The sequence below is a fragment of the Stenella coeruleoalba genome (assembly GCF_951394435.1).
Source record: "Stenella coeruleoalba genome assembly, chromosome: 11".
Taxonomy (NCBI): Eukaryota; Metazoa; Chordata; class Mammalia; order Artiodactyla; family Delphinidae; genus Stenella; species Stenella coeruleoalba.
In genome coordinates, this window is record NC_137157.1 from 5,808,733 (window position 1) to 5,834,311 (window position 25,579).

The window sequence follows — 25,579 nt, forward strand, 5'->3', positions numbered from 1 at the left end:
GAGTAATTTTTGGTGAAAGAAGAAGTGAGTGAGTACAGATACATCTTGCCACAAAATCCCAGAAGGTTTGAAGTGGACACTCGAGTCACGGCAGGGCTTGCCTTACATGACCTCTGTGGAGGGACGTGAAGGTACAGGCGGGGCCTCCGAAGTACCCAGAGAGATCCGTGGGTGGGACTGCCTCAGGGGCTGATGGCAACAGGGGTTCTGCGACCACAGCAGCTGCAGCTCTCCTAGCCTGAGACAGGATCGTTGGCGGGGGCCGCAGGGCGTTGGCCCGGACAGACCTGCTTCAGATCCCGCTGCCGGGCACTTGCTGTCCGACCTCGGGCAGCAGTAATAGTAACAACATTTTAGAGCGCTTAGGAAACCTGTCAGTCACCTCCTAAGTGCTTCACCTCGTTAGCACATTCAATCCTCACAACCACCCCGGAGGCAGGGACTTTATGCTCCTCCCGTTACACACGAGAAGCCCGGCAGGGTTAAGTCTCTTGCCCTTGGTCACTCTGCTAGTAGCCAGCAGAGCTGAGCTTTGAAACTAAGCAACCCGCCTCCAGTGTGTGCCCTGAGCTGTGCAGCCTGGCCTCGACCACAGGTTCCCTGCAGGCCTCTGTTTCCCCATCTGTAAAATGGGAATCACCGCCCTCGTGCAGCACGACCTGCAGACACAGAGGCAGATTTCAGGCGGGGCCTTCAGCACAGGCATCAAAACAGGGCCCAGCCTCTGGGCGGCAACTCAGGGTGAGATCAGCACAGCACTGGCTTTCCCGTGGACAGAAGTTGCCAGACGTTATGAAAGTGGTATAAAAACTTGAGGGCAAGATTTTTATATGTCCTGGAAAGCTCCAGCGTACTCATTCTTACTTCTGGTACTAGAAGTACCGGTCCCAGAAGCCGAGGGAGCAGAAGGGAAAGAAACACCTTTCTCGTCCCTTTTCCTGAACTCTTTGCATTAAAAGAGGGTACCTGAGGACATAGTTCATCATTTCCCGGGGAGAGCAAATCATGGCAAGGATATTCCCGGAGCAGTGGAATCTCCAAAATGCCAAGTCGAAACACGGTTCCTTCCTCACTTTGGAGATGAGTCCACAGCGCGGGGGGCAGGGGTGGGGGGATGACGTCAGGTTCTGGGGGACAGGCTTTGACGCTGCGTTTTTGACTCTAGGACCCCTACGCGGCCTTCTTTAAGATGGACACGGACAGGGATGGCATCGTCACCATGCACGACCTTCATCAGCTGCAGCACCTGCTCTTCAACCTGAAGGTCGAGGATTTCGAGCGATTCCTGGGCCTTCTTGGCTTGAGGCTCAGCGTCACGTTAAATTTCCACGAATTTCGAAATTTGTGTGAGAAGAGACCGTTCAGAATAGAAGACGCCGCGCCTCAGAGACGCATTAGGTAGGAGAGCAGCATGCGTCAGCATTAACGCCGTGTCCACACACGGGTGCAGATGATGGAGCTGCCCCCCAGGAGCTGTTTATTTTGCCTTTTCCTTAGTTCAAGGAAAATCACATTCAGAATTACACAGTGTAGAAAGACTAGAAAATGCAGATACAGGTTAGAAGATACACCTGATCTAAGCACCTGTGAGCGTCATTTTTGTATTTCAAAGTGTATCATCCTGGTCTTGTTGCTTTGCACATAAATATATACATATCTGTTTTTCTTTTTATGAGCCTTGGGTCAGATATATACACGTGTTGCTCAGCCTTCCAAGACATTTGGGGACACCGTATGCAGAGGGAGGTGCGGTGCTTGTCAGGAGAACACGTGGACTTCCTCCAGGCCTGAGACGTTAACCTGGGCAGTAGGTGTGAACTGGGGAAGCACAGAACACCTTATGGGAACTGATGGATACTGAGTGTCATTTCAGTCTTTTTTCTATGTGCATAAACACACACATATACTTGTGTAGTTTTCTTTTTATAAATTTGGGCTCAGCCGTGCCAGCTGCTTTGGGAGGTGCGAGGACCCCTTCCAGCCCTTTCCTAGGCAGTGCTCCCCACCAGACCCCCGGCCACCCAATGCTGGCCTCACTCACAGCAGGAAAATCTCTGCGTCCAGCTGAGCTGTGACTCCATTTGACTCCTTGGCTTCTCTCAGTAAGAGCATCTGCTCCTTGAAGCGGTAGTGGGTTCCCATCTTACCGGGACGTGTCACAGTCTGCTCTCCATTGAGATCTGTTGACAGGCATGAATGAAGTAGCCATTCAGCCACTCCTTTACCAATTATTATAAGTACACTATTAATATTTTTTTGAAACGTTACCATCCACTGCATTTGCTGCTACAGTGATACAACACAGTAGTGGCATTCACTGGGTCCTTCTGCCCTTGACGTACTCCCAGCCCCCAGGGGCTATGGGCAAGTGCCCCTTCCACCCGGCAAGGGCAGCCCCTGGAAGGGGGAACCCCCAGAAGCCCCTGTCACTGAGCCGGACTTTGTGGCACTTGGCTAGGCTGCAGAGGCCCTCTGATCTTGCACTTTAATTTTTCCCTCTGAATTTGCTGGGTTTATTTTGTCTCTACTTAAAAAGCCAGTGAGAAAGAAAACGACTGTAGTCTCTTTCTAAGTGAAACGATCATGTCACACGTGAGTTGAACACCTGCTTCCAATTGCTCCATTTATGAGGAGCTTTAATATGAGACTTGATTGCTTAATGGTAAAACAAAGCACAAAAATATCCTTCAGAAAGAACTTTCTGGAGAATGTATGCAGAATGGATATGGAAAATTTCAACCACAAAGCACAATCTTCCCATCCAAATGATTCCACCTTCTTAGCTGTATTATTTGTTCATTCATCACACATTTACTGAGGGTCTGCTGTGTGCTCAGCGTCGCCCCAGGACTCAGAGGTACAAAGATGGATGAGATGAACACTCCCTTTGAGGGGCTCGGGGCTGAACTGCGACACGTACAAAAATAAAGAAATAGAAGGATGTCTGAAGTGCCACAGGGAGGCAAGAGGCTAAGCCTGCTTGAGGTGCACAGAAAAAGCAGGACATTTCAGTTGGGTCTTGAGGTGTGAGTAGGAGTTCGTCTGGTGCAGGTTACCAGACCGTGGTTCAAGGCCAGGGAACAGCATTTGCAAAACCACAGAGGTGGGAGTGGGGAGAGGATGCGTGTTCAGAAGTGGCATGCACAGTGGGAGAGGAGGCCTCGAGATGCAGGAGGGCCAGATGTGACGGGGCTCGAGTGCCAGGCTTGGTCAGTAGGCAGGAGAGGATTTTATGCCGTGGAGTGTGTGGGTCACATCGTGCCGTAGAAACATCCTTCAGCAGCCCCAGAGTAGAGGATGGATGTAGAGGAAGCGGTGGGTTCCAGGGAGACCCAGCTGGGGCTCCAAGGGTCTGGTGGAGAGCGAGCTTTGAGACCCCAACCAAGGCACTGCTTTAGAAAGCCAAGCCTTCCCATGGCCGGACCCCATACCTGTGTTTCATGAAGGTATATCTTTCCATACCCCACAGCCCTTTAAGGAGGCATCACCTCCTGCCTTTGCAGTTGAAGGAATTGGGGCCTAGAGAAAAGTTACTGACTTGTCCAAAAGGACCCAGGTGATGGGCGGTGGACAGAGATTGGAACCCAGGATGCCTCTGGGGAGAGGCCACTTCCTCTGCCTGGAGAGCTCAGCCTCTTTCACCCTCCCCAGCCTCACTCTCCACCAGCCAAACCTAGATGCCTTGCCCTATTGGAAGCCATCCTGCCCTCTCAGTGGGGCCCCTCTGCCTTCCGGGCCTTCACTTTCCACCTGCATCATCAAAATGCACTACTTCTGAAAACTTTGAAGGTTCATAATTTTGTCAAAGAGAGGAAGACCATTTCGTTTGCTTCATAACTGCACATCATTTTTAAATGTGTAAATACCAGTTAGAGTGATTGGTCCAATGACCTGTTTCATTTACACCATCTATTCTCTCCCAATCTATTCCCTTGTTTAAAACACACGGGCCTTGTCCATTTATCTACTGACAACCCACATCAAGTACATTTTGGTACATGTACGTCATCAGAGATGAAAGAATACTGTCAAGTGTCCTTTTAGCAGAATTAGATGGTCAGCTTCTTGTCACAAAATATTGTACAATCCAGTCGTTCCTGATGAATGACTAACTAAATGAAAATAACAAATTTCCTTGTTGTTCTTAGACACGTATCACTTACTCAGTCATCAAGAGATTTGGCTTATATGATCAAGTTCACCATCACCTTCTGGTTCATCTAATAATTGCGAAACATTTCCTGATCTCAGTTTTCTTCCCTTTGCCACTTGCGCATGAAATAAGAATTCTCAATTTTCAACTACATTCAGTGAAAGCTAACATAAGACGACAAGGATGGTGTCACTGTCTTCTTTTTACCTTCTTGAAAGATGCTGTTACACTTTGAGCAGTGCAATCAGAAAACTGAAGGATGATGTAATAGTGGTGATTCATTTCAATATTGTATCATCCTGCTAGGAGATGCCATCATTTTTTGTTTTCTTCTTATTATTTAGTCTCCTTTTTTTTAGCATAGCTGGAAATAATTAATGAGCAATGTTTGAATATTTCTTAGAATAATGAAATAGATCTAGTATGATTAAATCAAGATCACTAAGATCCCATGATCTATCATATTCTAAGAGGTTTCAATGGACCCACATGGTAATTGCAAGATAGGAGTTTTATTTCATAAAGAAAATAAATACATTTTTTGTTCTTTTTTGGAAGACCTCTACGAAAGAATAAAAGTCTATTTTCTCGATCATACAGAATCACTATTTCTTCTTTAAATATTTGATAAAATTCACCAATGAAATCATCAGGTCCTGGAGTTTCCTTTGTCAGAAGAATTTTAACCACAAATCTAATTACTTTAATAGTTATAGGATCATTCAGGGTTTCTATTGCTTCTTGACCGAGTTTTAGTAATTTTTGTCTTTTAAACTATTGGTCCGTTTCATCTAAGTTGTTAAATTCATAAAAATGAAGTTGTTCATAGTATTCCCTTACTATTCTTTTAATATCTGTGGGGTCTTTAGTGATGTCCCTTTTTTTCATTTCTTATATTGGTAGTTGATGTCTTCTCTCGTTTGTTCTTGATTCATTTAGCTGAAGGTTCATCAATTTTATTGATATTTTCAAAGAACCAGCTTTATGTTTCATTTCTTTTTCTCTATTGTTTTTCTGTTTCGATTTCATTGATTTCTATTCTTTACTATTTTCTCCTTTCTTCTTGCTTTAAGTATACAGTTGATCCTTGAACAACACAGGGGTTAGGGGCGCCAACCCCCTGCACAGTCAAAAATCTGTGTATAGCTTTTGACTCCCCCCAAACTTAACTACTAACAGCTTACTGTTGACTGGAAGCTTATCAATAACATAAAGTCAATCAACACATAGTTTGTATGTTATATGTATTACATACTGTATTCTTACAATAAAGCAAGCTAGAGAAAAGAAAATGTTATTAAGAAAGTCATAAGAAACTTACATATACTACCAAATGTAAAATAGATAAGTAGTGGGAAGCAGCCACATAGCACAGGGAGATCAGCTCAGTGCTTTGTGACCACCTAGAGGGGTGGAATAGGGAGGGTGAGAGGGAGACGCAAGAGGGAGGGGATATGGGGATATATGTATATGTATAGCTGATTCACTTTGTTATAAAGCAGAAACTAACACACCATTGTAAAGCAATTATACTCCAATAAAGATGTTTAAAAAAGGTCATAAGAGAGAGAAAATACATTTATAGTACTGTATTTATCAATACTGTAAGTTTACATTGTCTTTTACAAGATAAATCATCTGTCTGTCAGTACCCATATCAATATTGTCTCATATGGTACAAAACACTGCAGGCGTCATACATTTTGGTGTGTAACTCTGGACATCAAAACTGGAAAGATAATGTGAAAAAGAAATTCATATTTGTTTAGAGGTATAATGATGCATGCATTGTTAACAAAGAAGCAGCAGTATTATTGCTTTATGGGAGTGTGGTGTAATCGATATAATTGCTTCATGGTAGCCTGGCCTATACAGTAAAGAATGAATCATAAAATTTTTATAGCATACAGTATTCCAATCATATTCATAATATAGTATTGGAATCGTTACTCTAAAAAAAACCCATTTGCCTGTGATGATAGGCTGATACACAATTTCTCCAATACGAGAGAGAGAGAGAAGCACACTGTACGGTAATATAATTCTTTGAAAGCAAAGTTATAAAACAGGAAGAAAACTAACATATTAATTTTATATTAAATATCACTCACCTTATGCCTATGTAAGGATACACTAGTATCTACGTATATTATATTTTATACATTCATGACATATCTAACTTTTTCTTAATTTTTTCAATATTTCTAGGCTATGTGGTTAATCTGTGGATTTTTTTCAAATTGTCACAAGCCTACAAAAAATTTTCCAATATATTTATTGAAAAAAATCAGCATATAAGTGGACTCGTGCAGTCCAAACCTGTGTTGTGCAAGGATCAACTGTAGTTTGCCCTCCTTTTATATTTTCTTAAGCTGAAAACTCAGATTTTTTATTTGAATTCTTTCTTTTCTATATGAGCCCTTAATGCTATCAGGTTCCTTGTAGGCACTGATTTAGCTGCATTTCACAAATTTGGATATGTTATAGTGTTTATTTTCATTCAGTTCAAAATATTTTCTAATTTCTCTTTAGACTGTTTCTTGAAACCTTGGATTATTTAGAAGTATGTTTTTTTTTTCAAAATATTTCCATGGTTTCCAACTATCTTTCTGTTATTGATTTCTAGTTTAATTCTGTTCAGTTTAGATAACATACTTTGTATGATTTTAATTCTTTTAAATTTGGTAAGGTTCATTTTATGACCCTAGAAATCATCTGTCTTGGTGAACATTCCATGTATCTTGAAAAGAATGTATATTGGCCTGTTGTTGGGTGGAGGGTTCTATAAATGTCAATAAGATCAAGTTGGTTATAGTGTTTAGCTTCTCGCTTATTTTCTATTTGTTCTATCAATTACTGAGAGAGGAGTGTTGACGTCACCAACAATAATTTTGCATCTGTCTATTTCTCCTTCCGTTTTTATCAATTTATGCTTCATGTGTTTTGAAACTCTGAGAAAAAGTATATTTGTATTTACCATTTCTGCTTCTCTTCTTTTATTTCTCAAGCTCAGAAGTGTCTCTCTCTGCTGTCATGTTCCTTCCGCTGAAGAACTTCTTTTAGCATGTCTACTGGAGACAAGTTATCATAGTTTTCCTTCATTGAGCATATCTTTATTGCTCCTTCATTCCTAACAGTTTTTTTTTCTGGATATAGAATTATGGGTAGACAATTCTTTTGTTATAACACTTTAAAAATGTTGTTCCATTGTCTTCTGGCCTCCACAGTTTGTGAGGAGAAATCTACAGTCATTCAAGTGGTTTTCTCTCTGTAATGTGTCATTTGTCTCAGGTTGCTTTCAAGAGTTTTTCTTTAGCTTTGGTTTTCAGTAGTTTTAGTATGATGTGTTTGAGCATGATTTTCTTTGAGTTTATCTTTTTTGAGGTTTGCTGAACTTCCTGAATCTGTAAATTTGTTTTTCCATCAAATTTGGGCAGGTTTCAGCTATTATTTCCTGAAGTTTTAAATTTTTTTCTGTACCAATCTTTTTCTCTTCTCCTTTCAGTACTCCAGTGACATGGGTGTTAGACCTTTTGTTTTTGTATCACAGGTCTCTCTATCATAGTCCTTGGAGATATATTCTTTCTTTTTCCTCTGTTGATCAGATTCGATTATTTCTAGTCATCTATTTTCAAGTTCACTGACTCACTCCTCTGTCATCTCCATTCTGTCCTTGAGCCAATCCAGTGAAAATTTTATTTCAGTTGTTGTTTTTTCCAGTTCTAAAGTTTCCACTTGGTTCTTTTTTTTTGACTCCAATTTCTTTGCTCAGAACTGGTCTTTCCATTTATTTTAAGAATGTGTACTCTTACTTCATGGTTATAATAACTGCTTTAAAATATGATAATTTCAACATCTGGGTCATCTTGGAGTTGGTGCTTGCTGTCTTTTATCTTGAAAATTGTTGGGATTTTCCTGGTCCTCTGTATATTGAGTAATTTTGGACTGTGTCATGGACATTTTTAATGTTGTGTTGTGACACTCTGGTCCTGTTAACATCCTCGGTAATGCGTTGACTGATTGATCTTTTTTAGGCAGGCAATCAATCCATTTAGTTTCAGAGTGCAAGTCCTGACCTGCCTTCTGTGGTTTCAACATCGGTTCAGTTTTCAAAGCCATTGTAGCTCTATCAGCTGAGCCCATGAGTGCAGCACGCAGGCGACAGTCTTAACTACACTGTAGTAAAGTTCTCAAAGCTTTCACTGTGCTGCTCTGGGTTAGTTTCACACATGTGCACATCACAGGTGAACCTGGAACTTCCTTCATTCATTTGGGCGTCCCTTTTTCTAGCCCTCTCTATGATTTCTCCCCACACTCTCCAGCACTCAGGGACCCCTTTTTTGTTCTTCTGGTTGGACAATCTTAGGTGTTAGCCATTCTGTGCTACTGAGTGCTTCTCTTGACTGGGGCCCCCTCCAGGCCAACATGGTGAGATAAACACGAGAAAGAGAAGGTAATGTGGATTTCTCCAATCCTCCTTGAGCACAGGGACGCCTTTTACCATCTCCTCTGGTTGGGAGAAGAATTTCAGTCGTGGGCACCTACTTGGCCAATACTATTGCTGACACCACCATAGAAGTGCACTTTTGTAGCTGGGCTTGCCCCAGATCAGGAATGAGACAGTAAAAAGAGACAAGAAAGGGGGGATTCCCCCATGCTCTTTGTACTTCAGGGGCTCACCTTCCTAGTTCTTCGGTCAGAAAAACAGACTTTCTTTTGGAGATTTTTCTGTCCATATCCACTGCACAGTTCCAGAATTAGGACTGCCTTTAAGCAGCCCTTAAGTTGGAAATATGGGAGGAAAAAAGCCCGTGAACCTCACCATTATGTAAGTCATCCTTCAAGTTTTGATTTCCCTCTCCATAAGCCTCCTATTATTTACTTTTTACTGTCTCTTCAGAGAGTTGCTTTTTGTATTCTGTCTAGAGTTTTTGGTTGTAACCAGTGGAAGAGACAGGATGAAGTAAGTATGTGTGTCTACTCCACCTTAACTGGGTCATCACTCATGCCTCAAGGAGTCCCTGCTCTCTGGTCTTCTTGGCTGAAGTGCCCCGGACCCCGCCCTGGTCCATCATTCTCAGTCACATCCAGTAGCTGAAGTTGTCTGATTCACTTATTTTTCCATGTGTTTGCTGCACATTCCTGCCATCACAGGATGAGCTCCTTGAGGACGTGGGTTCTGTTCACCATGCTCATCATTGTGTTTGTAGGACTTAGAGCAGCACATTGTGTGTATTTGTGACTGACAGTCTGGCTGATAGGAAGGCTGGATCTGACTGATTGTCAAGATCTAAAGAGGCAGACAATAGGAGAGAAAATAAGTAACTTCTGGAAAAGGCCACAGAAAAACCTTCCAATCTCTCTAGAGGAGACAAGGATATAAAATGGTACAGAGGAGAAATGAATGGGAAATAGGTAGGAGCTCCTGGTTTGAGCACGAGTCACTAAGAAAAGTAATCCAGCCTCATAGCCTGGAAAAGGAATTGGGTAGGGAGGCTGCTTGGACCTGTGTCTAGACAGTGAGGTCAGCTTGATAGTGAGTTGACTTTGCAGAGACAGAGCACGCCTCTCAGGACCTCCATCCTTCTGAGGGAAGCCCAGGTGCGTCCTCTGGGTTCAGACAGGATTTACAAGGCAGCTAACGGTGAAGGCAGGGGAATAGGCCTCGTGAGCACCTACAGTCCTTTTAAACAATACTTGTGAAAATGCCACATAATCCACCCAACCTTCCAAAGCCTTGGTGGCAAAGTAACGATAGAAGACTGGACTGCTTCATCTTTGGGTCCTTTTCCACCCTCGAAAGTCCATGATTCTGTGAAGTCCGGCAGACAGTTGGAGACGGAATGGAGAAGCACGTGAGGTTACCGTGCTCATGGCACGGAAGTGTGGGCAAACAGCATCCAGGTGGTAGCTGGGGACAGGAGCGGGGATGACCTCTCAGAAGAGTACCTAAGCTTTGGGGTGGAAGGAGAGAGGAGTGGTCGGGGGGGCAGGCAGAGAGGGAGAGTCACTCACTGAGGACACACGTTTGCCAGGTGGTGGGTGTTCCAACCCATGGTGTCATTTAAAGAGCAGCATCATGACGGTGACCAGAGAGGGGGAGATGGTTAACAGCGTCACACATTAAGCCAGCAGAGACCCCGGACTTGGTAATGTAGAAGCAACTGGAGAATTTAAAGACTGTGTGTATTTGGGGGGGTCTCAGTCAGGGGAGGTGTGCCACCATAGTTCACCTGTGTTCCCCACAAGCTGGCATCTGCCAGGAGAGAAAATGAAAGTGGGCATGACCTCATCTGGTCCATTTCAGCAGCGACATGGGAAGAGGGAGAAGACCCCGCCCAGCTGCCGCGGGTCCTCAGCACCTGCCCACTGAGGAAATGCAAGAATGTTTGTTTGCCGAACCACAGGAGTCAAAGTTTATGTAAATCACCAAAGAAGCCCTGGTCTGAATAAGACCCTTTCCGTGTGACACGTGGGTCAACAGCACAGTGTGGGCTTCTGGGGTAACGAGGGCCACGGTGTTGTTGGTGATCAGTGCGTAGGGAGCACTGTCAGTCATCAGGGGACCTGAGGAGCGGTCCAGGATAGCTGAGACCAGCAGCAGAGTTTCTTAGGAAGAATTTAAAGGAGAAGCCACGTGAAGAGCAATGATTACTGCTTAACTTGTTGGTTGCAGTGCTGTGTCCTGCTGTCTGCTTTTAAAATGTAGGACAGTAGTGCAATGTTCCAGGAGGGCCTTCTCTGGGGCGCTGCAGGCTTCACCTTCCCCAGGACCTCACACAGTGCCTGGCACTCAGTGGTGCTCAGCAGAACTGCTCCGGTTGAATTGAAATAGACATGTTAAGTGAAAAGAAGATCCTGCGCGTGTAAAAACCATGGGCGGCCCTCACCTCTGTGAAATGTAATATTTAATGGATCCTTTCCTCCGAGGAGTGAAGGTAGAGGGGCCACCAAAACTGTAGCTTCAGACGGAATGACAACGGTGAGAAAGGCTTTCCTCTGGCATGGGAGGGCCCTGAGTTTCAGTGCCAGGATTCCCGGTACTGGCTGTGCAATTTTGGCGGGCGATTTCACCCCTCTAAACCACAGCATCCCCTTTTGCAAACTGGGGTGGCAATGCCAGCACTGCTGTGAAAACCCAGATTCGGTAGTTCCAGCCTGACTGGTCACAGAGCTTGTGGAGGCCACGATTACCCTAAAACCACAGTGCTCCCCACCTGGCATCACATACAAAGGGTCAGCTACAAAGCCGCGTCTTTGGGGATCACATAAACTTTTGACTGTTGCATTTTCTCAACTGGCGGCCTCCTGGTTGACTTTAGATTTTTTTCCTTACGAGCAGCTCACCTGCTGGAGCATGAATAACGCCACTTCTTTAAAAGGGCGACATGGGGCTTGTGTGCTGTCCCCACCCTGGTTTTCCAGGTTCCCTTGAGGGGAAGTTCCTGTGAGGGTCCCTGTGGGGCCTCGCTCAGGTGTCCCCTTACTCACCCTCAGGCAAGATGCACTGATCACCCACGTGCCTGTGCGCAAGCGTGGTTCCAAGCAAGGCGACCGTGGAGAAAGCAGTGGCAAAGGGTTTTACAGGGTTTCACGCGCCCCTAATTTGTTTTAGTGATTGGAAGAATCCAGGGCACCCCAAACTCCTTCAGCCACAGTCTTCACTGCGCCCCGTGGAGGCCTAGCCACAGTCTTTTTTTAAAGTGTCCTTGGCTCCCATCGTTCTGTGACTAAACAGAGTTTTGATCATTTTACATCCCATAGACCTAACCTTTGAACATGAGCTGAGACTGAGTCTGTAGGTCACGTTCCCACAGTGTTCCTGGACTGTTAGCTTTGGTCTGCGTGATCACGCCAACGTGTACGTTCAGAAATAAAAGTTTCTAGTTGTCTTCATCTGAAGACAATGTTATAGTGTGTTTTTTATCCCTCTGGGAATCAATGAGCCCTTTTTGTTTTGTGAACTGCAGGAAAAGTTGAACAGCATTTATCTGGAAATGCGCGAGTACTCCTAAAATTTAAGATTGCCCTAACATGCAGCTGGGGAAATAAGACTGTATTTTAAGAATTAAGTTAGACCAGATGTGAAGTAGCAGACTTTAAGGCTGTCTTTGAAACAAACCGGGGTAGGAGAATCCCTTGGGAGATTAATGAGTCCATTAAATTTAAACAGATTCTTTTTTTTTTTTCTTTTAAGACCAAAACAGAAGGTTGCAGATTCAGAACTAGCTTGTGAACAGGCTCATCAGTATCTTGTTACCAAAGCAAAAACCAGATGGTCAGACTTGTCTAAGGTAAGAAAATGATTATTTCCTTAAAAGGAAAGGGAATCGATTTCACTGTTCCAGGATCGTTGTGATGAGGGAGCTATTTTCCATCCAGTCGCTAAGATGGCAAAGCAACTTTGTATAGCAATTTAGGGACTCCTTTTCTTCGTAAAATACTTTTTCAAAATAAATTCTCACATTCGAGGTCAATTGATCTTTAGAAAAATAAGTAATTTTAAGAGTTACATGGACTGAAATTGCTGGCTTTATCTCAGGTTTGATATGAGTTAAAATTTTAAATGAAAAATGTAAGATGCTATCATTCTTGTTTTTACACAGTTATAAACATGCTTTTTAAAGAGGTATTTCTTCCTGTCTTGCTAAAATTATAGAAAGCATAGTTTGAAGGTGAATACCCTCCATGTGCAATTGTGTAAACTGTGATGATGGTGTCAAGATGGGAAACATACTCTTAACAATGGCAGCTGTACCTGCAGGACAGTAGATCTGAAATGCAAGCGTGGGTCATCCTGAGGGCTAGGATATGGGGTCACCACTTCTCAATGCAACAAGGACACAAAAACTTCATTTAAAAAAGTATTTGTATCCTGCATTACGGAAGTATTTTCACACTATTCTGAAGAATGTCTCCACTTTGTTTCATGTGGTCATTTTCTATCTCTGTCTGCTCTGTCTTGGCCTGTGCCCGATGAGAAGTCCAGATTTTAAGTCCTGTTAAGCACCCGGGCTGCCTCACAGCCTTGACTGTGCCAGCCCAGGCCGGCAAATCACACAGATCGAGGCCGGGCCAGTCTTCCAGAGCAGTCCTTTGGGTCGCACTGATCAAGGCCGGGCCGGCCTTCCAGAGCAGTCCTTTGGGTCGCACAGATCGAGGCCGGGCCAGCCTTCCAGAGCAGTCCTTTGGGTCGCACAGATCGAGGCCGGCCAGCCTTCCAGAGCAGTCCTTTGGGTCGCACTGATCGAGGCCGGGCCAGCCTTCCAGAGCAGTCCTTTGGGTCGCACAGATCGAGGCCGGCCAGCCTTCCAGAGCAGTCCTTTGGGTCGCACAGATCGAGGCCGGCCAGCCTTCCAGAGCAGTCCTTTGGGTCGCACAGATCGAGGCCGGGCCAGCCTTCCAGAGCAGTCCTTCGGGTCGCACAGATCGAGGACGGCCAGCCTTCCAGAGCAGTCCTTCGGGTCGCGGAGTGCAGGGCAAGCTCTGGATTGCAAGCAGCGGTCACACAGGCCACAGCAGCGCCAGCCGGGGAGAGGGCAGAGCTGGCCACCTGACTGCCTTCCCGCGTGCCCGCCCCATCCCTGCTTCTCTCTGGCCTTCAAACTCCCTCAAACCTATTTAAGAAAAAGCCCCTTCTCCCCAGCGTGCCTCCCCTCTCAGTTGCCCTGCCCTCCTTCCCCTCATGGGAGCAGCCCCGCCCTGTGGTCTGACTCCAGGGACTCCCGAGGGCCACGGCCAGGGCCCTTCGCAGCTTCATCCGACCCCGCTTTGACTTAGCACAGACTCACTGCGCAGCGGTTTGTGCGCCAGGTTCAGTGGTAACCAAGGCCTGTCTGCTCCTGCCTGGCGGAGCTCACGAACCAGGGGAGGTGACAGATTATTAACAAAGCAGATGGGCGCTGGAAGGAGCAGACCGCTGGGAGTGGCCAGAGGCTGTAGAGGCCTTTGTTTCTGCCTTGTTCAGTCCATCCTTCCTGAAACGCCTCCACCCCTGGCACCACGACACCCTGCAGGGCCCCCTCCCCTCCTGTCCCGGCCTCCTGGCTGGGTGACGTCCTCCCCGTCAGTGTGGACTCTCACTCCACCTCGATTCCATGGCCTCTCGTAGCCACCTTCATCCTTGATGTCGTGCGGGACCCCAAACTATGTGTGGAGGAGGCCTGGGGACCCCAGGGTGCTGTGCTGCTGAACCAGGAGCCTTGCGTCTACGGGGCAGAGACCTCCTCCCGCTCTTCTAGGACTGAGCCTGGCGGGGGGAGGACGCGCTTTGTCCAGAATCAAGCATCGTGCCACCTCACTGGCCCCCACAGGACTAAACGATCCTGCACATGTGGACATCTCTGCCACTCTCTCAGTTCATTTTAACTAAAGCACTGAAGGAATTAGTTCTGAATTCTAAACCGGCAGAAAGTATAATACCTAAATAAGATCAGCAGTATTCCCACCGGACCAACTGGAGATGAGACGGCTGTTCTCACTCGGTGCACCCATCCCAGCTCTTCCCTTCTGGGTCCCAGCATTTAGAGACGGTGAAGGTGACCAAGGTGTGGAGTCTCCCTTCTGCCGCATTTCTGTTGGGAATTTGCCAAACAGGACCTGCTAATATCCAAAACGATGTATTCTCCAGTAAAACCGTGTTTGAACTTGAACAAGGATTCAGCGTTTAGTCATCTAGTGACTTTCACACAGAGTCACGGGGCTCTCCGCTCCCCCATGCGCTGCTGGGGACACCTCCAGCTGCATTCTCATAAGTACACAGGAGTCGTCCCATTTGGGGGCAGCTTAATATGCTCATTGCTATTCAGGTGTTTTTGGAAAATAAGTTCATTGGTTTCTTCAGCAAACCTTTTTTTTTTTTTTTTTTTTTTTGCGGTACGCGGGCCTCTCACTGCCGTGGCCTCTCCCGTTGCAGAGCACGGGCTCCGGACGCGCAGGCCCAGCGGCCATGGCTCACGGGCCCAGCCATTCCGCGGCATGTGGGATCTTCCCGGACCAGGACACGAACCCGTGTCCCCTGCATTGGCAGGCGGACTCTCAACCACTGTGCCACCAGGGAAGCCCCAGGCCTAACTTTTTTAAGCTTAATTGTTTTTTAATTTGTGACGCTACAGTGGAATATACAAATAATATATATGTAACTATGTGTATGTAATATGTATGTATGTATGCACATTTAACATACATGTTTTATAATATATATGTATTATATGTATAATGTATATGTGTAGTTTAAATACACGGTGTAGTCACCGTGTATCCCAGATTGCACGCCACCATGTAACCACCATCCAGATGAAGCAATAGAATGTTAACAGTATCTTAGACCAGGGAGCTACACTTTTTCTGTGAAGGGCAAGACAGTAAATATTTTCGACCTTGTGGGTCACAGGGCTCTGTTGGGACTCTCAGACGTCTTACTTTCTTCCCCTCCAGTGGATGTGTAGCAGTAGCTCGTTGCTGTTTTAATTAGCATTTGTTGTTTACTAATGAAACTGGGCATTTTTTCATTTGTTTATTCATTAGTCAGTTTTCTTTATCTGCGAAGTGCCTGCTTGAGACTTTTTTACAGTTTTCACACTGGCTCGTCTGTCTTTCTTTCCTTGGTCAGTGGGAACGCTTACTTTGGTTTGGCCAGTAGATTTTTGTAAGATGCAGATACCTTCTCTCAGTTTGTGTTCAGTCTTCACCCTTTAAAAAAAATTTTAATTTAATTTTTCTTCCAGTTTATTGAGATATAATTGACAAACAGCACCATACAAGTTTAAGGTGTATGGCGTAATGATTTGACTTACGTATATTGTGAAATGATTATCACAATAAGTTTAGAGAACATCTATCATCTCATATAAATATGAAATTAAAGAAATAGAAAAAAATGTTGTGTGGGATGAGAATTCTTAGGTTTTAGTCTCTTAACTTCCGTATATAACATACAGATGTGTTATATATTGTATATATGTTATACATACAGCTGTGTTCATTATATTCAGCTGTATTCATGATATTTATCATGTTGTACATTACATCCCTAGTACTTATTTATCTTAGAACCGGAAGTTTGTAGTACCTGTTGACCACCTTCATCCAATTCCCCCTCCCCGCACCCCTTGCTTTTGGTAATCACAAATCTGATCTCTTTTTCTATGAATTGTTTGTATGCTTGTTTCTTTGCTTTTAGAGTAGAATTGACCTAAAACGCTATGTTAGTTCCTGTTACACAACATAGTGATTTTTCTTCTGTTCATTTCAAAATGATCACCAGGATAAGTCTAGTTATGATGTGTCACCACAAAGATATTACTTAGTTATTGACTGTATTCCCCACACTGTAGCTCTCATACCTGTGACTCATTTATTTTGCAACTGGAAGTTTGTACCGCTTAATCGCCCTCACCTATTTCTTTCCTCCTCCCAGCCCCCTCTTCTCTGGTAGCCACCTGTTTGTTCTGTGCATCTATAACTCTGTTCCTGTTTTGTTCTGTTTGTTCATTTGTATTTTTTAGATGCCACATTGAAGTGAAGCCACACAGTATCTGTCTTTCCCTGTCTGACTTCTTTCAAAAAAGTTTTAGACATTCCTGTGTAGAAGTCTTACAATCATTTGTAAGATTTATTCCTCAAACTTTCTATTTTTGATGCTACTGTAAATGTTATTTTTTTAATTCATTTTCCATGTCTGAGATATAAAAATGTGGATAATTTTATGTATTGATATAGAATCCAGATTTCTTGCCAAAGCCTCTTAGTGTAATAATTTATTTATGGATTCCTTGTATTCTTATATATACAGTCATGTCATTTGTGAATAAATGACAATTGTATTTCTCCCTGCCCTGTTTTTACACCTTTTAACAATTTTAACTTGCCTAACTACACTGGCGGGCACCTCCAGTACAATGATGAATAGAGGGCGATAGAGATATTCTTGCCTGGTTCCTGATCTTACAGGGAATGTTTCGTGGTTTCACCATTAGGTATGATGCTCGCAGAGGACTTGGGAGATGGACCCACTGTGTCTCCCTCACAGTGTATTAGAAGGAGGAGCGAATGAGCTATTGTTCGGAAACAATTTAAGACAGAGTGGAACGCCCTGTGCTACCTGCTCTTCTAGTCTGTGGTGACAAATCCCCAGATGCCTTTTGCACCCCTCGGGGATATTAAAATGGTACCATACCATCTTGTCACAACAACCAGAGTCTCACGTCCCTCATTTCCCCTCTGACAGACAGCCGGGCAGCCAACTTCGCTGCATCGTGGAGATGATGACCTCAGCAGTGTGGGCTGCGCCTCACTCCCCAGGCTCTGCTTGACTCTTATCTCTAACAGTGTTTGATCCCCAGTTGTGATAACCTCAGCAGTGTGGGCTACGCCTCATTTCCCAGGCTCTGGTTGACTCTTATTTCTAACAGTGTTTGATCCCAAGTTGTTGGTCAGAGAAGAATCCAAGCCACACACCTGAGACCACTCATTACCCAGAAATAAGCCCCTCCTAGGTGTTAACACTTGTTCGTGTTTTGCTCGATCACCTTCTTTAGAGGAATGGGGAGGGTATCTAGGACATAGATTAAAAGGTTTTTAAGCAGGAGGAATGGGAGAAAAATCTCTTAGCTTGTTCCAGATACTGACTATTGAAAAGCTTGTTTACTGTCTGAGCATTATGCATGTTACTAAATGCCACCTTGGAATATTGTAGAATTTTATCGAAACCGACAATGAGGGCAACGGCATTCTTCGACGACGGGATGTAAAGAACGCGCTGTACGGCTTTGATATTCCCCTCACACCCAGAGAATGTGAGAAGCTTTGGATGAGGTGAGTGATGTCTGAAGACTGGCTTTTCATTCCGGATGGCCAAATTCAGCACCGGCTTTCGTCACTCCTCAGGGGTCAGGTGGGACCAGGAGTGGTTTTCCTGCGGTTGTATCTGTCCTGTTCCCCCGTAGAAAGAAGCCTTGGCCAACAGGCTGGCCTTCAGGAACATGGGGAGCCAGGTAAACACGTGTCACCAGTATTAAATACTAGACTTGAGAGTTTCGCATTTCCAAGGAACCGGGAGTTCAGCCACATCCTTTTACTGTTTCAGAGAACTAAGTCCCTCCCCAAAGACTTAACTCTAATACAAGTAGCTCAGCAGACAGATCTGCAATGGGTAAAGGGAAAAGCGGTCTCTCCCCATCACCTAAAGGTGGAAATCAATGTTGCACAACTGTTTTATAGATCAGTAATTTGCTGGAAGAAAATCACCAAAGTTTTGGTACCTTGGAGTGGTTTCCCAAGAGTGTCTTAAACTGAAACTTGTGCCTAATGCTGACTACATGTTTCAAAATGTGCTTTAGGTTCAGCTGTTTTTGAACCAGGCCCCCAGTTACAACATTCCCTGTGTAGATGTTTAAGTTTCAAGGTGTACTAACAATGTGGTCCATTTCCAAGTTCCAGCTCTGTCTTTGAATTACTTCCTTCTTCATTATATGTTAGCTGCCACTTGCATCCCCGCAGGATCGTACCCCAGTATTGCATGTCCTCTCAGAGGCAAGCCCATGGAGCAGTCCGTGTAGTATTTCAGCTTTTCATCTGTTCAAAGGGGAAAGCTGCAATGTTGGCCGAGTTTAGAATTAGGCTGTTTTGTGTCTAATTCAGAAAAGCAACTTGAAGTTCTTACAGAATCCTTGGTTTCTTTTTTGTTTTGTTTTGTTTCGTTTTAGGTCAGTTCCAACTCAGGGACAATTTGGTCTCCCTGCCCGTTTTCTCTTTTGAGGGACTAGATGAGTGGGTCCATCTGAGTAATCAGAAGATGCGGTGCAGCGGCCAAATGCATGGAGCTCTCACCATGTAGACCTGTGGGTGATGTGGAGGTGACTGTGTGGTCCTGATGCTCGGGGAGCCGTCAGGGGGCAGGAAGCATTCACCCCAATACCAGGGTGCAGGGTCGCCTGTTACAAATGCCAGAGGAGGGACATGTCGAGCAGAAAGGGAGACAGAAGTAGGGGTGCTGGGGGCCGTGGAAGAGCAGGAGGCTGTCATGGTGGGAGAGAAGCTGAAATTGTTCCAAAGGTCCAGATGGGGAAGGAGGGCTGCCTGACCCACGGGCCAGGAGGACGGGGGAGGCATTCTCCAAGCAGTGCCTGGGCTGCAGGCTGAGGAAGGAAAGGCGAGGCTGATCACCTGGCCGCAGTCCTCCCTTTCCGGCAGAGTATTAACGAGTCATTCGGAAACGACAAAATGTGATGTGGGTCAAGCCATGCTTTAGGAAGACTAGTCAGGAAGCCGTTCAGAAAAGGGGTTGGTGGGGTGTGGGCCTCGTGAGACTGTGGTCTCCATCAGGGAGGGACGGGGCGAGCTGCAAGAATGAGGGGTGTAGGAGTCAGGTGTCCCCATGAGGAAGGAGAGCACGCTTAGCCCTCTTCCCGATGGGGGACAGAGCAAGGTTCCATGTTCATGGGAGGGAGACACTCACTGTTGCTTTTGGCTAAAGTTTCTTTATACACGTATTAACATGATTAAATACACAAATATCTACCCTGTGCTGAAAACTGTTTGAGATGAGAATTTCATCTACTTTTGCTTAGCCGGCTGTTTGCCGTGGATGGTGAGTGGTTGAGAGCTCTGCAGCCAGACATGCCTCCACCCCTCATAGCTGTGTGGCCCCTGTCAAGTTACTTAACTTCTCTGTGCCTCACTCTGCCCTGCTGAGTTAGCTCAAGTGGTGTATGGATCAGGGTAGGCTGGCTGCGGTAACAAACAAGGCCAGCATCCCAGGGGCTTGCCCCAGAATGACGTCAAAATGTAGTGTGGGTGTTGGGGAGCTGTGTTCACAGTCATTCAGGGACCAGGAGTCCCACCACCCCTGGATCTTATGTGTCTGCCAGCAGAGAAGGGAACAGAGCACAGAGGACCCTCTGGTCAGCTTTGTAAGGACCAGGCCTGGAAACATGGCCGTCACTTTGCCCAAATTCTTTTGGCCAGAATCCCTCGATGGCTGCACCCCTGCACGGGAGGCTGGGGGTAGCAGAAGTCTGCAGGGGGATTACGCTGCTACTCAGAGGCCGGGAGGCTGCTGCGCCCCGGGCTGGAAGAGCAAGCGGGGGAGGTTACACAGAGATAAGGGAGCTGCTCCCCACCAGCGACTGCAGGGCAAAGGGGAGGCGGTATTATTTGGAGACCAGGAAATTGCCTCCACTCCTGATGCTGTCTCGGAATTTGCGGGAACCTCGACTGCTGTGCTGAGCCGGAGCTACGGAGCCATGACAGCAGGTCCCCGGGAACAGCCTGGCCCTGCCCTCTTCCCACCTCCAGGGGCACAGCTCCCTGGGCGCAGCCGGGGGGCAGCTGGGAAGTTGTGCAAAGGGCAAGCGCGGGGTCGAGAGCCACCAGATGAACGTCCAGCCAAAGGGCAAAGGGTGTGTCACATTCCAGGGCTGCGGGGTCACCTGGGTGGCCAGGCAGAAGGGGAGGCTGCACATCAGCTGAACCACATCATGAAGGGCAGGACAAGGTGGGGACCCCATCCTGAAGGCCAGGTGTTTAGTGGGGCCACATCGTGAAGGGCAGGGCGAGGTAGGGACCCCATCCTGAAGGCCAAGTGTTTAGTGGGGAAAGAGGGAGGCAGGCCCACGTTCCAGAAAGATCACTCTGGCCACGGGGAGGAGGATGAATTGCTAGAGACGGGGAGGGAGGCACAGAGGTGAATTCAGGGCTGTCTTCCCTGGGTGGTGCCTGGAGGATTGGGACAGAAGTGACAGGTGTGAGAGAGATTTAGGAAGTGAACCCGCAGCTGATGGGCTATGCTCTGAGGGGGCCTGCACCCTGACCCATGGCGCCCAGACTGAGCTGTGTGACCTTGGGCCAGTGGCTCACCTTCTCTGAGCTTCAGTAATCTCTCCAGTGGGATGGCAATGGGGACCAAATGATATAAAGAGGGTACCTGGCGTAGATAAGCATAAAAATTAGTAGCAAAAAGATCATATAGATTTGTAATTATTTTCTGATTACAATATTAATGCACACTGATTTTAGAAGACTCAGAAAATCCAGAGAAGCATAAAGGAAAAGAAAAGACAACAGCAAGAAAGCAGCCGTACCCCACTCAGCAGAGAGGATAGACTTGGTGGTGTGGTTTTTTTCATCCATTTTCTAGGCGTTTCCATGATCTCGGTTAGCCGTCCTCACCCTCATTCCACCTCCTGGCCTGCTCCTCTCAGTGGCTCAGCGTTTGCTGACCCTGACTCACCCTGGTCCACTCCCTCCAAGTCCCCGCCTGCCTTACGAAGCAGGAGGGCTAGGCGGCAAGGTGGTGGCCCGCGCCAGGCTGCGCAGGCACCAGGAGCCTCCTGCAGTCGCCCGTACAGGGGGAGAGGCATTCTCCCACCCGGCGGGAGTGACAGGGACCCCCGGCAAGGCAGGGAGCAGCTGGGGCCAACGTGACACTCTGCCAGCTCCCAGGGTCTGCTAGTGAGACGAGGAAAGCCCCCGCCAAAACTGGGTAGCTGGAAGTGAGTAGGAAAATAACGTTCAGCTCTTTCGAAAACACAGAATTAGAAAATAGGGAGAATATAGACAAGAAATTGTCGGCATCCATTGTTCACTCGACATTTACGAAGCACCTGTGAAGCGCACGCTTTCAGAGCTCCGGGTTAGCCTGGCAGGTCTCGTTTACGCTGGAAGTAAATTAGTGCATTAACTCCCACATCTCAGTGACCTGGCACATGCGTGCTTAGTTCTTATTCACACGAAGTCTAGCATGTCTAGCGGCTCTTCTGGACGGTTCTCTTCCAAGTGGTGACTGGGGATCTGGCTTCCAGTTGTGGCCTCATCCCTCAGCAGGGTCCCCCGGGACCTGCAGAGCACAGGACCGCACACGGGCTTCGGCGGGCTTCGGCCCAGAAGGACACACTTCTGCCACAGCCCGTGGCCCAGGGCCGGGCCGTGGCCCCAGCTAACTGCACAGGGGCGGACAGAGTGGGGAGCACGTGCATGTTAAGCGAGCCTGGCTCACTGAGGGTTAAAGGTACACAACCTTCAAGGCTGAAGGAGGCCGCTGGGAAAGGAAACCTGGTAACTGAAGCCAGGCAGGATCTTTTAGCACGAGATTTCAGGAGCAATGCGCTTGGTTTTGGAGAGACTGCAGAGAATAAATTACAAGATGAAAGTGCATCCATCCATCCATTCATTCATCAGAGCAATCATTGAGCAGGATTTTCTTGAAACTTTCTAAGTTGCAAGCCCTGTGCTGTATTCTGGGGTTCCAGAGATGAAGGAAGCCTCCACCCTCAGGTTGCTCACGACTCGGCCGGGAAGACAGCAGCTGCGTGCCAGGAGGGAGAGGCTGGGCAGCCCGGGCTGTGGTGTTCAGAGAGAGACCCCCAGGAGGTGCGATGCCTGAGTTGAGTCTTAAGAAAGAGTCATTAGCCAGAGGTGGGGAAAGGGGGTCCTAGTGAGTAGAGAGGCCCAGAGCCGGGGGAGTGGGAGGTCCCTGGGATGGAAGAGGAAGGATGCCGCTTCCATCAGAAGAGCCTGAGACCCAGAGCCTGCTGGGCACAGGGCACCCCAGGACCAGGGCACAGAGCCCTGGGGGACACGCCCTTCGGGGGCGCTCAGTGTCCTGAGCCCCTTCTGTAGCCTCATTTCGTTGGGTAGAACTCTGCTATTTTAGATCTAAAACCAACTTTGCTGAAAAACTATGGAGCCAGTGTATTATAAAAATGCACAGGCGAGTCAGGTAGGACAGCAGCCGCCTGGGAAACTTGCGTATAGTTGCCGGTCGTGTGCAACCAGCCGATCACGCAGACCTGGCAGAATGTTCGGGAGATAATTAATGCCCAACTCACGCACATTTCTTGTTTGGGTAGGTAATTGTATGTTAGTATTCCAATATAAAAGGCAAAGACTATTAAAAAGTTCCCGTGTCATGTGCATCGGCCCACGGGAAGACATACGACTGTCGGTTAACGTGAAGCTGGGTCATCTCTGTTGCCTCAAGCAACGCAGTGTCTAGAGAGAACCTACCTGTGCCTTGCTGGTGGAACACCTGGACCGGGAGAGCCTCTGGGTGGGAAAGGATTGGAAAAGGTTGAAGGAACAGTTCAGAAAAGAGAGGATCGAATGGGACGTGACGGTCGGGGATGAGTTAGAAGAGCTGCACGTGGAGGGACTAGATGGACAGGCCCTTAGCTCCGCATAAAGGACGCCTTCGTGACTAACGTCGTCTAGAACTCCACTGGGCAGTCCCTGAAGGAGCGGGTTTCCCATCTCTGGCGTGGCTTCATCCAAGGCCAGACCGCCGCTTATTGGGGAGCGTAAGGGCGGGATTGTGGCCCTGGATGGGGATGGAGCCCATGGTGTCTCATCTGTGGCTCCACCAGGACTGGCTGAATGTGCCATTGGGCACTGCCCCCTTGGGCAGCTGGACATTGTGTGCTCTGAAGGGCAGCTCTCTGAGCCATCGGACCACCCTCACAGATGGTCCCCGAGAGAATCCCTCTATCCAAGCTGCGTAAGGGCCACGTCTCCCTCTGCTGCAGGCCTGGGTCGTCAGTAGGGCTTGCACCAGACCCTCTAAATCTGGGGTCTGGGGTCAATGGTGCTGGAAGATTCTTCTGTCATTTATGTAAGAATCAAGTGCTAAACTGAGCATGAAAGGGTAAGACTTTCACAGCACAGCAATCGATGTGAACATATTCAGATCATGTGTACAACCAAATTGCTGTGTGTACAATAGATGGGCAGAGTAATCTGATTATGTCATAAATTAGTGGCCATTGCCGTATGCAAATGCGAGTTTTTATGGGTCCTCTGTTTATGCGCACATTTTTCTTGGCACATCTGTTGCCGAACCCTTTTAAAATTCAACCTTTACAGGCAAGTTGATTTTTTTTAATGTGACACAAAGGATTATATGATGAAGGGTGAGGTTATGTAAGCTGAATTAACTCTCTTATTATTCACATTCATAACAATATTTTAGTTGCAGTTGTGCAATCTGGTCTTCTGTTCCTTGGAGATGTGAATAGAATGTTTATGATCTTTATTAATGAAGTAATTAAGAAGTGTCTCTCCATTCAGTTCAAGTGTCACGATTGAGAATTTGTTGTTGGGAATCTCGTGAGCGTTGCCCGCGGGGATGGCAGGCCTTCCTTAGGGACACGTGCCCTTCACGTTCATTGCTCAGCAGCCAGGTATCGATAAGGAAGTTTTGCGAGGCATGTTGCTGGGAACTGTGGGTTCGCCCATCAGGATAAACGAGGCATGGTCTCTCCTCGAGAAACCCACCGTCAAGCAGGGAGGGAAGACCTGGACTGAAGCGGGGGAAGCAGAGGTGGGATGTGGTTGAGCCTTTGGGTGGCGAATGGCAGCGGCAAACACCAGGCCCTGGTCCCAGCCTCCACCCGCGCTCACCCCGCTCCCCGGTCCTCACCACAGGCTACAGGGATCCAGGGGAGGCAGAGACACAGTGCTTTTGCCTCAGGACGAGAGAGAGGTCCCAGAAGAGGCGCCCTGCTGTCCAGGCCTTGCTTGTCAGGCGGGTGGTCTGTGCACGTTCACTCAGGAGCCCCCTGTAGGGGTGGGGAGCCCCCTTGGGGAGCTTTCTTCTAGGGGTGTCTTTATAGAGTTGCATCACAGCAGCACTCTGGTGGCATCAGGCTGGTCACAGGCCTGATGCAGCTCAGGGAAAGACCCACGGCCCTGGGATCGCCCTAGGAGCTCAAGAAATGGCAACCCTCCCCTTCCCAGGTGCACTGATGGAGAACTAGACTCTCCTTCCTGCAGCTGTCCCGTCACCAGCAGTAGGAGAAGCCACTTGCTAGAGGCACTGGCCCTTCGTGCCGCCTGGCACATAAAGCCACTACAAGCCTCAGGCTTCCTCTGGTGGGTGGGTCGCTTTGTTTTGTTTTAGAAGGAAAATTCACTGAATAAAGGTAGAATGGTACTTTTGGGGGTTGCAGGCACTAAGGTCATACTAATAACAGACGCCTGGAAAGGTCTGGGAGGGCTTCCCAAACCCTTAGTAACAACGACGCCACTGGGGGCATGATTCCAGCCAGCAGGTCTCAGAGTGCCCTCCCCCTCCGTGCTGCAGGCCAGGCGAGGAAACCGAGCCCGGGCGGGTGGCGGGACCTGGCCGGCGACTCGAGGCCGGTGAGCTGGCGGCTCAGACATCGCTGCCCTCCCTGCCCCTCCGTCGCAGGAGGGGAGTCTCCTCACCTTCTAGGACGGAGTCCCTGATGAAAGCAGGCCTGGATGCTGGGAGGCAGGCGGAGGTGAGACGCGAGGCCCAGGGGGGCCGCAGGGGGAGGGGTGGGCAGGGGGGCCTCGGGAACTTCTCACCCCTCGTCCTCCACCCAGCACCCCAGCCCTTGAGGACAGGAAAGTCGGGTAAATAAATCCGTTCTCCTCATCGTTACTCAGTTGGGAGGGTCGCAGGGGACC

General features: G+C 47.4%; 1 protein-coding gene across 1 annotated transcript in view; it reads left to right on the forward strand.

Moving 5' to 3' along the window:
- The window catches only part of EFCAB6 (EF-hand calcium binding domain 6), a 174,152-nt gene that overhangs the window by 92,247 nt on the left and 56,326 nt on the right, over window positions 1–25,579 (forward strand). The window contains 3 exon segments of the mRNA XM_079936860.1: window positions 1,166–1,398; window positions 12,351–12,447; window positions 17,850–17,968. Of these exon segments, the coding sequence (XP_079792986.1) occupies window positions 1,166–1,398; window positions 12,351–12,447; window positions 17,850–17,968 (449 nt within the window).